This window comes from Pelobates fuscus, chromosome 7 (assembly GCF_036172605.1).
Source record: "Pelobates fuscus isolate aPelFus1 chromosome 7, aPelFus1.pri, whole genome shotgun sequence".
Taxonomy (NCBI): Eukaryota; Metazoa; Chordata; class Amphibia; order Anura; family Pelobatidae; genus Pelobates; species Pelobates fuscus.
The window spans coordinates 53516892-53531488 of NC_086323.1; the positions used below are offsets into that span (position 1 = coordinate 53516892).

The 14597-nt window shown below is 38.6% G+C and overlaps 1 protein-coding gene across 6 annotated transcripts in view; it reads left to right on the top strand.

Annotated features, from left to right (window-relative positions):
* RALGPS2 (Ral GEF with PH domain and SH3 binding motif 2) overlaps nucleotides 1-14597 on the top strand; it is a 199989-nt gene that overhangs the window by 170256 nt on the left and 15136 nt on the right. For 3 of the 6 annotated variants that reach the window (XM_063428270.1, XM_063428275.1, XM_063428271.1), the window contains 5 exons: nucleotides 2793-2847; nucleotides 5523-5600; nucleotides 8434-8514; nucleotides 10014-10119; nucleotides 11736-11828. In XM_063428270.1, the coding sequence (XP_063284340.1) occupies nucleotides 2793-2847; nucleotides 5523-5600; nucleotides 8434-8514; nucleotides 10014-10119; nucleotides 11736-11828 (413 nt within the window). The remainder of the gene's footprint in view (nucleotides 1-2792; nucleotides 2848-5522; nucleotides 5601-8433; nucleotides 8515-10013; nucleotides 10120-11735; nucleotides 11829-14597) is intronic. The other 3 variants (XM_063428273.1, XM_063428272.1, XM_063428276.1) reach the window with 3 other exon arrangements.

A 14597-nucleotide genomic window follows, 5' to 3' on the forward strand; every position in this document is an offset into this window, starting at 1 on the left:
AAGTGTCTGAAATGTTGTTAGTTAATCCCAGTACTCCCATTGTTCTCATGGGGAGAACTGTACATATTCTAAACATAGAAACATAGAATGTGACTGCAAATAAGAACCATTTGGCCCATCTAGTCAGCCCAATTTTCTAAATACTTTCATTAGTCCATGGCCTTATGCCTATCCCATGCATGCTTAAACTCCTTCACTGTGTTAACTTCTGCAAATACCTAATTAGTAGGGGTATATGAAATGTGCTGTTTACTTACAAGTATTTACATTCATGAAAATACATGAATGACCCGACTTTACAACATCATAGAAGCAGCAGCTCTTTGTGCCTTTGTGTTCTCATGGCTGCAAGACAGGCTGTCTCGTAAAATATTGATAGACTACCTACTAGTCACTTAGAACTTATGTTTGTGGCACATACACCATATATGTACATTGTACAAAAAGTGGCAAGGGGTGTATTGTAGGTTCCTGTGTAATATCAGGAGGAGATGGGCTGGATAAGGATTGGAAGAGGGATTATAGCATCATAACCTATACATAAACATTATGGGGCTTGGAGAGTTCCTTTGCAGGTATAATTCTTACTGTAGCGGTGTAAATGAAGTTTGACTTACTTAAATGTAGATAAACATCCTCCTGTTTAGAGAAATTGCTGCAAAGAAAAAGTAGCCCATTATTTTTGTTAAGGTTTGACATTGATCAGCTTAATACATTTCCCACAGTTTTCATCCCTAATATGGGAAATCAACAAGCTCTTGTTTTTTTGCTTGGTTTTCACTGATTTTCCATTATTATATATTTAGTCTATCAGAATAGGTTTACTTTCTAAGGATTCTTCGTGTGAATGAAGGTTAGGATTTTGTCGTTGGAATAGGTTAGCTTGTTTAAAGTCTCTTTCCCCTTCTCCGGTGTGCTCTGCCTTTTTAATGCTATACTTACGTTTTTATTCTTCCTGGGAATCTGATTAAAATAAACCCTAAATCCTTCTGTAGTTCTACTGCCAGATTCAATGGAAGTGTCAGAGAAAACTTTACCCTTTTTTTCTGAAACCGGTTTCCTAAAGGGTATTAATTTTGCTGCCTAGGAGCATTTGTGGCTTTGGCCCATTTGGCAAAGAAGTTATTAATTCTATATGTGCCAAAGGTTTGTGTAATGTGTTGCTTACGTCTCTAACAGTAAATTGGGAAAATCTTACCAATGGTCATAATATTTAGACTATTACTTTACAGTTGGTAAATGTTTAAATTAAACTATTACTGTATAGATCTTCTGCATGTCTTATATATATAGCATTTCATAAATCATCATACCTTTTTCTGTAAAAAAAAAAGTAAATATACGCAATGCGTATAGAGATAGATGTATATAAACATTTGTTATTCTTTGAATTGTTACTTACAAAAGAAATCAGATATGTTTATATATATATATAGAACAGAGTAAATGTGGCCTTGATCTCAATATTTTAAGGAGATAATGTGAGATATTAATTAAGATGTTAAAGGCACAAATTACCCCCACACTAACAGTGTGTTCCCATGATGGGATTTTGTCATAAGACGTTTAATGCAGGACAAAGCCACAACCAACCTTTGGATTCCAATGGAAATTTGAAATAAGATATTAAAGAAAGTCTACAGCCATAAATCTCCAGCGAGTCTTAATTAAAGGTAGATACAGCATACTGTCTTAGGAGTATTAATAGAAAAAGTACTGTAAAGACAGGTAATATCTATAACCTAAAGTGCCTTTGAGGGCACCCCTTAAAGTCTAAACCTTCATCTCCTCCCAGAATTCCAAAACCGTATAGGGTAAAGAAAACAAACTCCTTCCCAACTCTCCCACAGCAACCACAAATGAATGAATATTGAAATAAAATAAAGATCTTGTCAAGCTAAAATCACAGCATGGTGGCTTGTCTAAAAGTTAGAATATAGCTGCAGCATCAACCCTAATCTCACTGCCGACCACTGCTCTAAACTGTCCCGACGCATGTTTCGCCAAATAATGGTGTGTTTTTTTTTCTTTTATAATGTACTTAAAGGTTATTTTTTAATAATTTAATTATTTATTTATGGGTTGCCCTTCCATTTATAAAGGTCAGATTTGTGAGGTATGAGACCGTCTCCACCTTCGATCCTCCCTTTCTTTTCGCTTTCATGAACAAGTTAATCTATTTTGAGGAATTTTTCATTAACTACGTATACAAGGTCTGTAAAAATTAATACAAGCTTAAAAAGAAAGGGTTTCTTCACTTTTTCCTCATTAGTAATATTTTGTTCACACCACATATTGTGTTGTATTTAAATGGGCTGAAATAAAGCACGACCTACTCTTTACTAGGAAAGAGAGAAATTAATCTATAACAAACACACAGGAGAAGTGCTAAAACAGCCACCGTCACAAATGCATGGAATCTTGGAATAACCTGAGTTAGTAATGGCTTAAGCTGTAGTGCTATTGGTGCTTGCACAGTCTATTTAAGATATAAAACTACTAAAGCCTGAATCTTCCCATAGACATAGTTTTACAACACCTTTTGGAATATGCATCAAACTCACTACTAAATACAAAACCTTATGTGACGGTACATGATGTGTTCTCAGGCAGTGATGGTTAAATCCTACTCTGCTTGGTAAGCATCATGGGAAATATATTAATCTGTAGCTGATTTGCCAAGGGTTCTAAGCGTTTAGTAAATACCTCTTGCTACGGTCTCCGTTTTATCTCTGCCTTATTATCCTCCTTATGTCCACTGAGATCTAATGTCTGTGGATTTTGGGTTTCAGGAAGCAGTGATGGCTCAGAGATCAGTGAAGATATGTCATGGCCAGCGTTTGAAAGGTAAGATTTACACACCACAAGCAAGTATTCACACAGTTACATATGTACTTTTCTGGTTTTATATTACATACATGGTTTATTATGCTATAAAGAAAATAAAATGTTACAAAGAAAGAATTCACGAATCACTAGGACAGTGGAATGCACTGACATAATTGCTTATCTTTCAGTGAGTGGTTGATTGACAGACAGTTAGTTTATTGCTCCCTAAGAGATTGTAATGCTTGTGTGGAGCACAACCACATTAATAGAATCACTGAACTGTGAGAAACCAGCCCTATATAGCTCCTGCTATCTCACCTCTACCTTGGGGTCTAGCAGGGGGAGCTAATAGTCTGCACTCCAGGTGGCACAGATCTCTCTTCGTCATCTCTGCTTTGGCTGTTAGTACACACGAAGTTCAGTGGTATATGTATGCCCTGGCATCCGCAGAGCAGATCTCTCTTGAAAGAGATCCGTGTCACCTAGGACCATTTATTCAACTCCTTGCATAGGTTGTTGGTGCTGCACTCCCTCACCCCCACCTTGTTGCATCTCTGGCTAGAATTACATGTTTCCCCTTGAAACCAGTGTCTGCCATTGTGTAGGCAACAAGAGGCTAAATGTATTAGTCTGCAATGTTGTTGTTTTTTTTTTATGTCATTCCCTTCTCACGTAGTATCCTGCGTCGCTGCAGCTTTGTTTGTACATATCCTTTCAGTTTGTCGTATAAAATCACTAAATCTGAGTAGGCCCGGATAAGAGTTAGATGTGTGTCTCTGCAAATAGTATCATGCTACAAATGAATAAGGTATAGATATTTATGGGTAACTGAAAAACAATCTCACTATATCTTCCTTAAATACATGACGAGAATTCTATAAAATGTCTTCTTTAAGGAGATGGAAAAATATAAATATATTCAAGTACCTTGGTTGCAATTTATTTGTAAAATTTAACTTTTCTTAATAGACATGACTAGCAAAACAGCCTGCAAAACTGAGGGTGTTTGTTCTGTTATTGTGCAATGTATTGTTTGTTTTATTGTTATTTATTATATACCTGTTTGTTCTTGTTCTGTTCACTGAGGGATAGTTTTGTTTGCAGTAATAAACACAAATCTATACAAATATCACCATGAATATAATAGTAACATGAGACCAGTTGTAACCATGGCCCCATTTTTACCTATGTGACTATGGGTGCAGGGAATCTATGTTCTGCTCCATGTCTGATTCTATAAGATTAGTTTGTCCAAACTCCCTTAAATTTCTAGTAGGCCACTTGGAGATTAGATCTGGTAAATTATCTACTGTGCCCTCAGTACATAAGCCCTAAACAAAGCCCTAAAACCCCTCAGTATTGTTGTTCCCATGGTTTGACTCTTTTAGGTTTTGCGAGGTATATAGGTTTAGTCATATTTAGATCATAGTGCATTATATAGTAGTTGATATTTCGTTGTATGAATTTTTTATTTGGCCTTTCAATATAGCTGAAGCTCAGTACTTGCAATCATGAAATATAGAGCCTTTTCATCCTGTCCAATGCAGACTATTACATGGCATGTTGTATAGTTTAAATAGTGAATTTTCCTTAAAGGTACACTATTTTGTCAGGAACACAAACCTATATTCCTGACACTATAGTGGTAAACTAACTATTTAGGTCCTCGGGCCCTCTGGCATTGCATGGAAAAGGTGTTTATACTCCCTTTTTCTCCATCACCAGTTCTGATGTGGCTGCCCCTGCCTCTTGATAATCTCAGCCAATCCTATAGGAAAGCACTGGGAGGCTATTGCACATGCGCAGCAAAGCTCTACACTGCACCAATCAGCATCTCCTCATAGAGATGCATTGAATTAATGCATCTCTATGTAGAGTGTTCAGCGTCGTCATGTAGAGCGTGGAGGTGTGCAGCACTGGACTAAAAAGCACTTCTAGTGGCAGTCTGAATGATCACCACTAGAGGTGTTACTGGGCAGCAATGTAAACACTGCCTTTTTTTTTAAAAGGCAGCTTCTAAAGTGCGGTGGATGCATGGACATACTATGGACACCAGATCCACCACATTAAGCTGTAATGGGTCTGGTGACTATAGTGTCCCTTCAAACTACCTTACCAACTTGTTTTCTTGTTTTTCATAATTCTTCATGTAATATGCTTTATCTAATTGGAGTTTGACTGAATACGTGTTGAAAATTCTAATTGTCTAATAAAATAGCAGAGTAACAACTAAAACTAAACCTTGTGGGATTCAATCCGGTGTAATTTTATGCTATGATCTTTGTTTAACCCCTTAAGGACCAAACTTCTGGAATAAAAGGGAATCATGACATGTCACACATGTCATGTGTCCTTAAGGGGTTAAATCCAAAACTAAAAGTTGTTTTCTACAAAGATCAAGTCACTCACAGGTGAAAATGGCTATTGACCATTTCCACTCACCTGTGGACATGTGGAAAAATACAAAGTAGCCAGATCCAATAACATTTCAAATACATTATTATATCAATCACATACAAATGTCATGCTTGTTATAAATACTTGGCTAAGTGAGCAGATTTGAACTACTGAGATTAACAGACCAGGGATCAAATATATGTGACACTTAGACGATCTCCTATCTGCCTTCTGACTGCTCCATTATGGCTGTCAGTTCTTATGTAACTATTCCAATCTGTAATGGAATCCAACAGGACAAGGTTATACCACTCTATGGGTCCAATGACAAGAGGGGCATGGAATGGATACCGAGGCGCAGTGAAATCTGGAAGGTATAAGTATGCTGCTGTGGTGATGGGGTGTGACCAGGGCTACTCAACCTTGCGTGCTGGGTATATTTTTTCAGAGCTTTCTATCTGCTATGGGTGACCTTTCACATGGTTGTCTGTTGAATTTTCACCCTTTCTCCTACCTCTTTGAATCTGCCGTTTGCACATTATATTCAAATTATATTGTGTTTTTACATTGCCAAATTAAAGCTATGCTTTATTGATGTTTACAGGGTGGGATTCTTTTTTTTTATATTTTTTTTAATGTGGATTAGAGACCTCATTACCAAAATGTGTTTTCATAATGGCGAGGAGTAGATTCAAAGTTTTGGTCTGGTAAGACATGCTTCAAATTGGTTTACACCCTAGATTAATCCATTAAGAACAAATGAGGTTACATGCCATCATTCCATTTTGGGCAACGAGCTTGCAATGCCTGCTTTGAACATCTTTTTTTATGATAAGCAATGTAAACAATGCTCCTTAAATGTTAAGTATGTTCAATGCAGCATGTGGTTGTAACAGTCCAGATCATGAAGGTGCATGAAATGCCATTTGTCCTTGAAGGGTTAAACACACTAAACAAAATAAGATTTTATTTATTTTATTATTTAACCTTTACATTGCAAGCCCCCTGGGTCCCTGCAGCTATCTGCCTAATTGCCCAGGAATAAGTTTGCAACATTATAGGCCTGCTCAAATAAATACAGTGCCAGACAAACTAGACAATATTATGTGATGTGCTGCTACCTCTAAGTGGATGTGTTCAAACATTAATTTAATAACATGTTAAATATTTGCATTTGAAACTTTCATAAATCATTAGATTAAATATTACATTTTTATGTGCTGAGATCTGCTAGATCTGTAGCACATATCTATATGTGCTAGTGAAATTAATGGCAAATATGAAGGTTACACCACACTGCATGCACACATCTGTTTCCTCCCATAATGCAAAGTGTAGTAATCGACAATACCCAGAATGCAGCTGAATAGTAGAAGATTGCGCTTTGCTTCATAAGTAGATGCACACACATTCCCATCCACAACCATACTATATATGACAAACCAGGTAAGCATTTACTCTTTTGCTGCCAGTGTCACAAGCACAATATATAGATTGTATTTCTATGTTTACTCAAGACTTACCTGATCATCTACATATTTGTATATGACCAGTTATGTCATCGGTATAAGGGTAGTGTGGCTCGGCATATTTTGACTGTAACTTAGTGTTGCTAATACATGTGTGGAGGATACAGTTATGTGTGTGTATAAAATATAACTTCAGTAAATTTATACAATGCTATCTCTAGATGTTACTAAACTGCCAATTGATGCATAAATGTAAATGTTTCACATACCTGAGGCCCCCATCTGTGGGCTCCCACAATGCTAGTCATATGGTTTAAAAAAACAAAACAAAAAGAAAACACATTTGGCAGAGCAATGTCAAGATTTGTCAAAGCACATCCCATTTATTTGACATGCTGAAAGTAAAATGCCTTTGGCATGGTAATATGTGTGGGTTTCTTTGTAAAAAGATTTCAAAGAGGACATGTCTCTTGTCTGGATTTTGGGTTGTCTTGCACATTCTGTGTTTTCATTGATTTAAGAAAATGTGAAAGGACACAGATGGACATGTGGAAAAAATACATCCCATTATAATAAGTTGTGAGCAGTGGTGGCAATATAAATGTTGAGAGGGCCCTAATGCAAAAAACATTGTACTGTTGGTATTTGAAAGTAGGAGTATATTGGTGTGTGTTCAAATATACCCATACATTGCCACAAATATACATATATACACAGAGATACGCACACTGACATACAATAAAATAAATACAGACTGACACACATGAACAGACACACTGACATAGAGTTGTGTGACATGTACCCTTTTTAATTCCGTATACTCCTCCCATTATCATAGTGATTTGGTTATTAAACCCTTCTTCTAATCTAGGATATCTGTGGAAGAGCAGGATTACTAGCAATAGTGCTATTGTCATATTTGTTTGTAGACAATGCATTGTAGGATCACAAATGGGTTGGCCCACTGACTTCTAGTAAGCCATAATCCATGTCTGGAATATACATAGCCATGAATTCACTTGTTTTATCCCTTGATATTTGTGCACAGTTGGATTGGTGTACTTTAAATGTGCACCAGGTTTACTTTATTGAAACCACTTACATTGTTCAAAACAAGGACAAGTTGCTCCGAGGTTTTGATCTCCCAGTATTCTCTGATTATTTGGTTGAACATTTATCAAGTTTCCCAAAAGCTGAGTCTTCAAAATAATGTTTCTACTTGTTTTGTCCCAGAATATATATGAAACCCTTTTACAGCTCTGCTAGTTTTGGGGGATTTTGTTTAGGATATGAAACCCAACTAAACATTCTGAAAAGTTGACATCATGAAGCATGGTGGTGCTACAGAAAACAATTCACCGCAAAAGGCATTGTCACCATTTGTATGTTATGCTTCTTTAAGAGTCTCAACGAAGGAGTTACTAACAGCAGTCGAGGGTGGCAGAACCCCACTGGAGTTTCTTGATATATTGTCCTGATACATGTTTAATGTTTGGTTCCACTTTATGGTAACCGTAAACATTCTAGCAAAATATCCCTTAAGTACAAGCTTGGCAACTGTGTTGTGATTTTCATCACGCTGACCCACCATAATAAATCCACTGCCCCGTACCTCCTGGCCAGCCTGCCTCAATTTCCCATGTAACATTGTTTATTATCGCTGCCTACTCCTGACCTTTGTACATTGCAAATTTAAGAGGGAGTTTTGAAATGTCGTCAATACTCCCTTCCTTTGCAGGACTCCACGCATTCTGCATTCTATACGCAGACTCAGGATGTCATCCTTAACTCGGGGCTGCGTTCAGCTGCGCAGTTCCAGGCAAGTTTGCAGAGTTATAATGCTTTATCAATTTTTTTTAATTTTTTAAAAATAATAATCACTACCTAACAGTTATGTTCACCTGCAACTTTTTTGTTTTTTTTAAACAAAAGACTAAAATAAGTAGGGTTGTAATGCCGTTTTGATACCTTAACATAATGCGTCTTTGGTTTCTGTTTGACTTTTTGCTTTGTTTGTGATTTTGTTTATATGTGAAGAAGTTTTAGCCCTGGGTCATATGACATCAAATACAAAGATGATAATCCTATCTTGTATCATCATTTGTTTGCAATACGTGTGCATATGAAGCACTGTTCTAACAGTTTAAGCATCATTCCAGATTACAACGTTCATGGATTTCCCAACGCATTCTTACTTATTTACCTTATTTTAATCAGTCATTATGATGACTCTAGTTGATTTTATTTTCAATGTATTACACAAGAATCCATCACAATTCTTCTCTCCCAAGCCAAAATTGCTTTAAAATCTTACCTTACTATCCAGCAGACAATTACAAAAATATTAATTTGAGTAGATCTTTAAATTAACAGTGAAAGTAAAGTATTATCTACAACGTATAATATAATGACTCTTGATGAAACATAGCATTGTTACATCCCAGTATGATATATTGTCTGGTTATTGTCAGCCTTTTTTACATGAGCTAATACTTTCCATTCATACACACAGCACTAAGTCATTGTGCAAGAATTAATTTGTGTTTATCGTAGATTAATTTACCATGATTCTACCAAGAACCCCTGGTGGATATCTCTTTCAGAATATGAAATAACCTGAGTTTTTCCAGGAAAATCAGCTGTAAATTAGATTAAACTGGTTCAAGGATAGTGATTTCACATGCAGAGTTAATTCCTGCATTGCCGCCCTTGGGAGAAGAGAGAAAATCTACAAAAAATTGAACATTTGGGTTCATCCATGTAAATCTTAAAGGCCCTAAAGGCACTATACAGTGCAGGAGAAATTTCAATTCAAAGTCAATTCTTGAAGCTATTATTGATCTCAAGCAATACTAGTATAAGAATTGTATGAGCTGAGCCATCTAGTTTAGTGCAGTAGTTGCTTTGACTCTTTTTATCCCCAAATAACTCACTATGGTAAGGGTATTAGCAGAGGGGCTTTATAAATTGAAATGCTGTCATAAGACCCATTGCCCGACTTCTAATTTCACTGTAATGTGTGTGCCCTGACAATAAACATGGCTGAATTATTTTGGAAAGTACTGGCAATAAAACTCCTTTGCTTGAAGACCTGCCTGTGATTGACACTCAAAGACACAAAGCTTTGGTTTCTGTCCAAGGTGCATGTCTGTGATTAACTCTTTAATTCCCTCTGCTTCTGCTAATAGGCTGCCAAAAAAAGCTGTGATCCTGAACGGATATCTCCTAAGCACAAATCCGGTTTCAGCCTAAAGCTCACATCCAGTGTGGTAGCTGATGGCTTCTTCCTAACATTGGCATCTGGTATCTTTCTTTTAGTTCTGCTGAGTCAACAGAGCTGGCTGTGCACTTATATCCTGGAGTGGTAACCATTCAGGGGGTTCTACGGAGGAAAACGCTGTTAAAAGAAGGGAAAAAACCAACAGTAAGTCTTCTAAACATTCCATTTATTTTTATACTAATATTCTTAGTATTCAGATTATATAACTCCTACACTTTGTTGCCATTCATGCATGCTGTTTCTTTACATTGTGTTCACTTGTACAGTGTTTTGTTTGTTTTTCCACAACAGTGTTGCGTTTTCCAGAAGTTTCTTCCATCTCCAGCACGGCTGTAGTACCAATACATTTTACGATAGTTTTAACCTTTATCCAGGGATTCTAACTGGGATTCCTTGGCAGAAACTCAAGTATAAAAAAAATCTCTCCTGTGGCCCATAAAACATAGCAAAACAATTGTCGACTTGGCAAGAAATCAGATATTCCTATTACATATATTGACATTGCACGCAATTCACCCTTATGTAGGTTCGCCATATTTCCTCACCCTATTCTTCTCCTAGAGTTGAACCACAGATCCCTACGGTAGAATAAAAACAAGGCTACCCAGTACATTTATATGTACTGTGTTCACTTTGGCTGACTGTTTATATTGCCAAAAATAAATTATTATTCTATTACATTTGCTTTTGGGACAAAAGACCCTCCAAGAACTGAAAATCAATCCGTAATGATTTCATATTGGCAGTCATTTATGTCCAAAACCATTGGAAGCTTGCAGTGGCAGGTAACCTTTAAGGCCTGGCTGGTATTGTAGGACTTGAAATTTTAAGATTATACATTTTGCTCTCTATTGTAATATATATATATATATATATATGTGTGTGTGTATATGTGTGTGTGTGTATATGTGTGTGTATGTGTGTGTGTGTATGTGTGTGTGTGTGTGTGTGTGTGTGTGTGTGTGTGTATATATGTGTGTGTGTGTATATATGTGTGTGTGTGTGTGTGTGTGTGTGTGTGTATATATGTGTGTATATATATATATATATATGTGTGTGTGTGTGTGTATATGTGTATATATATATATGTGTGTGTGTGTGTGTATATATATATATGTGTGTGTGTGTGTGTGTGTGTGTATATATATATATGTGTGTATATATATATATATATATAAAATGATAAAGAGCAAGGTGTATAGATGAACATCACCTGTACCTTTTTGTATTACAGATGCAGTTTTAGTCTTTTGGGTGCCAGGTGATTGGAGTTCACAAACTGAACAGTGACCTTTTTATACATTTCCTACACAGTATTATGCACTTAATTCACTTCTACAAGTTAATGTATTCTAAAGCCAAAATCTCGAGGTCCATTATCCTCTCATATTTAGAGGTGGACAGACAGACACACACAGACACACACACACACCTTGACAAAGGGTCAGGGAAGCCGAAACATTGTATTTTATTTTGCACTTCAAATAAAGACTGCCTATCAAAGAAACCTCCAGGTGTGCCCAGACCACTTTTTCACTACTATATTGTGAATCGGACATTGGTCCACCCTATTGGAGCACCCTGCTGGAAGTATTCCCAGGATAATTTATGTGTGCAATATTCTCTTAATCTTTACATCTACTCACACCAATAACAGCACTGAGTTTGTTCACAGTATATTGTGTATTATTTTGTAATAGATGCAATATTTTTTTTTTTTATTGTATTATTATTTTGTTTGTTTTCTCTTCTAAATGCAGGTTGCATCTTGGACCAAATACTGGGCTGTACTGTGCGGTACACAATTGCTTTACTATGCAGCAAAATCCCTGAAAGCCACAGAGAGAAAACATGTAAGATTTATGATGATTACTGTTATTTGCATTTATATAGCGCCAACATATTCTGTTTGGAAGAGCTTACAATCTTTTAACTTTCTTTTTTATTTTTAATCTTATTTTGGGAAAAAAGTGCATTTATTTCTGCCCATTCTAAAAGCAGTTTCACAACCACTAAACGTCAACTATTTCTCACCACACTAAAGGCACTGGCCTGGAGAGTTATCGACCATAATCATTCAAATGACACCAACCTTTTTAAATTCACGACTGCAGCGCCACCTAGCTTCCAGAAGTAATTACTACATAACCCAATCATTGCAAAAGAAAAGGATTGAGTCCCACCAAAAAATGTTTAATAAAATAAACCCCTAAACATTGATGGTAAATACATATCTGACCAAACTTATGTTTGCTGTGGGATTCTTTAAGTCTCCACTTTCTTTATGTACAGTTTAATATACGTATATAATGTATCTGCACCGTCTTCTTTTTTTTTTTTTTTTAATTCTTTATTTTGTTTGTGGATATGCACATGCAAAGAGAGGTACAGTAATCTTGTTATCCACTTTTTTTTTTAAATGGTAAGTATGGTAACAAAAACATGCATATTCAACATTCATAAGTATCTTTACAGCAGCTTAATAAAGTATATGCAGTTAGTTTGCATGAGTTGGGTTTTGCTGTTGTGTTGTGGTGTGTGAGCTAATCCCTCTGGGGCTTAACATGTTGCTCGGGGGGTCGTCCCCTGGTAAAGCTAAGTGCTCCCTCGGCCTGGGTAGATGTTAGTGCGTGCGCAGGTGTCTACTGAGGCTCTGGGTTAGTATGCAGGAGGTGGGTGCCTGGTGAAAAATGGCTTGGGGTTGTGTGAGTGCTTAAGGTGGCCAGCGCTCTTGTGAGCGGAGCGCACTGGCCTCGCTGCTGACCTGCGTGTCGCCTCTGGCTAGGTCCTCCTGTGTTTCGTCTGGGTGTCATCCCTACTGTCTTGTGGTGGGCATGGAGGGGTGTGAGTTGGTTGGGACCTGGCATATTTGTTGGCCTGCTGGTATGTGCTTTTGCCAGGCTTGCGGTCTGGCCACAGGTGGTACGCGTTCTGCGCAGGTAGTGCTCGGGCTGAGTTCTGTGGGTGAAATAATTTATGCATACAGACATTTTAACTGTTTAACGGTAACTGACATTTTAAAACGTTGACTAGATTAGTGCAGAGTAGTCCAAACCGGGATTTGGACCCGACCACGGTCGGGGAAGGTGTGTAACTTGGGTGAATATCCCATGCCTCTGCAAGGCCGGGTAGCGGTAGTCCCTTGTGTTTAGTCCCCTGGGTCAGTTGTAGCTGGGTGGGATCCTCTTCTTGGCTCAAACGGGGTGATGTTGTTCACATCCCATTGTTGTCTCCTGGGGCTGCCCTTCCTATGTTCCGTCTGCGGTGTGATGCCCCGCTGGGTCAGGAGCAGTTGGCCCTCCGTTGGTGAATGTAGCTTGTGCGTTGTTCCCTCCACCGTGACCTGAAGGGAGCGTGGTGTGCCCCAGCGATATGGAATCTTCTTCTGTCTCAGCACACTGGTAACAGGGCGCATTGTTTGCCGCCAGAGCATGGTGGGCTTCGATAAGTCATTGTAAAATGACAGTGTGTGTTGCTCGAAGGACAGGGAGGGTGAGTCCCTGACCGCTGTCATGATTGCCGCTTTGTCCAGGTATGTGACAAGCTGTATTATGACATCGCTTTGTGGTTGCTGGGGCAGCCTGCCCTGTCTGCGGACTCTGTAAATATTGTCCACCAAGATGCTTTTAGCCTGCCTGTGGGGAAGCAGTTGCTGAAGCAGACGTCTTATATATTGTGGCAGTTCTGTTTTCTCTATCGTGGTAGGTATGCCTTTAATCTTGATGTTTTTGCTGCGACTGCGATCTTCAAATTCGATCAGTCTCAGGGACATGGTGGCTTGTGAGTCTGCTAGCCGTTTCTGCTCTGTAGTAAGTGTGCTTTGCTCGGCTTTGAGGTGGTTGGATGTATCCTCTGCAGCTTTTATTCGCCCTGTGATTGAGAGCATATCTTCTCTCAGTATTGTTAGGTCCGCCTGGAACATCTTGCGGATGTCTCGGAGTAGAGATTTAATATCTCCTTTTGTGGCTGGGATGTTATTCTCCTCATCCGAGGACTCTGCATGCAGGCCCCCGGTTTGGGGGATCTCATCCAATGCGTCCAGAGAGAGTTCTTCCTCGGACGACGAGATTTCAGCTTGTGGGTCCGCCATTTTGGGCGCCATGCGCGGGAGGCCTCCCTGCATGTAGTCTCCGATATTTCGGGATCCCGTGGCCAGGGCTGCTTTAATTTTCTTTGCCCGTTTCCCCATTGCAGTTTGGGGGTGCTGGTCTGTGTATCGGCGATTTATCGACCGGTTTGCTGCCGTTTTTGTGCTTATTAGTACGGAGCTATCTCTCTGCACGTCCGTCCTGTGTGCTGGCTTGGCTCCGCCCCCCTGCACCGTCTTCTTTAAAGCGGCACTGTCATGCCGAACTTACCTTTCCTCAATCTCTTCCTCTTCTACCCCTCTCTCAGGATCTGTTCTTCTTTTCTTCCTGTCTCCTTTAGTTTTCTTTAAAACCATAAGACAAAGTAGGGACTCTTTGTCTTATGGGATTCCTCCGCTTGACCAGCTCTGACCAGCGGAGGAGCAAAGTGTGCTTCATTTCCGCTGGTCAGAGCAATTTTCCCATGATCCCTAGCTTTCCTCCCTGTTCCCACAATGCTTCCTGTCAGTATTGCCAAACGTCCTGTCACTTAGA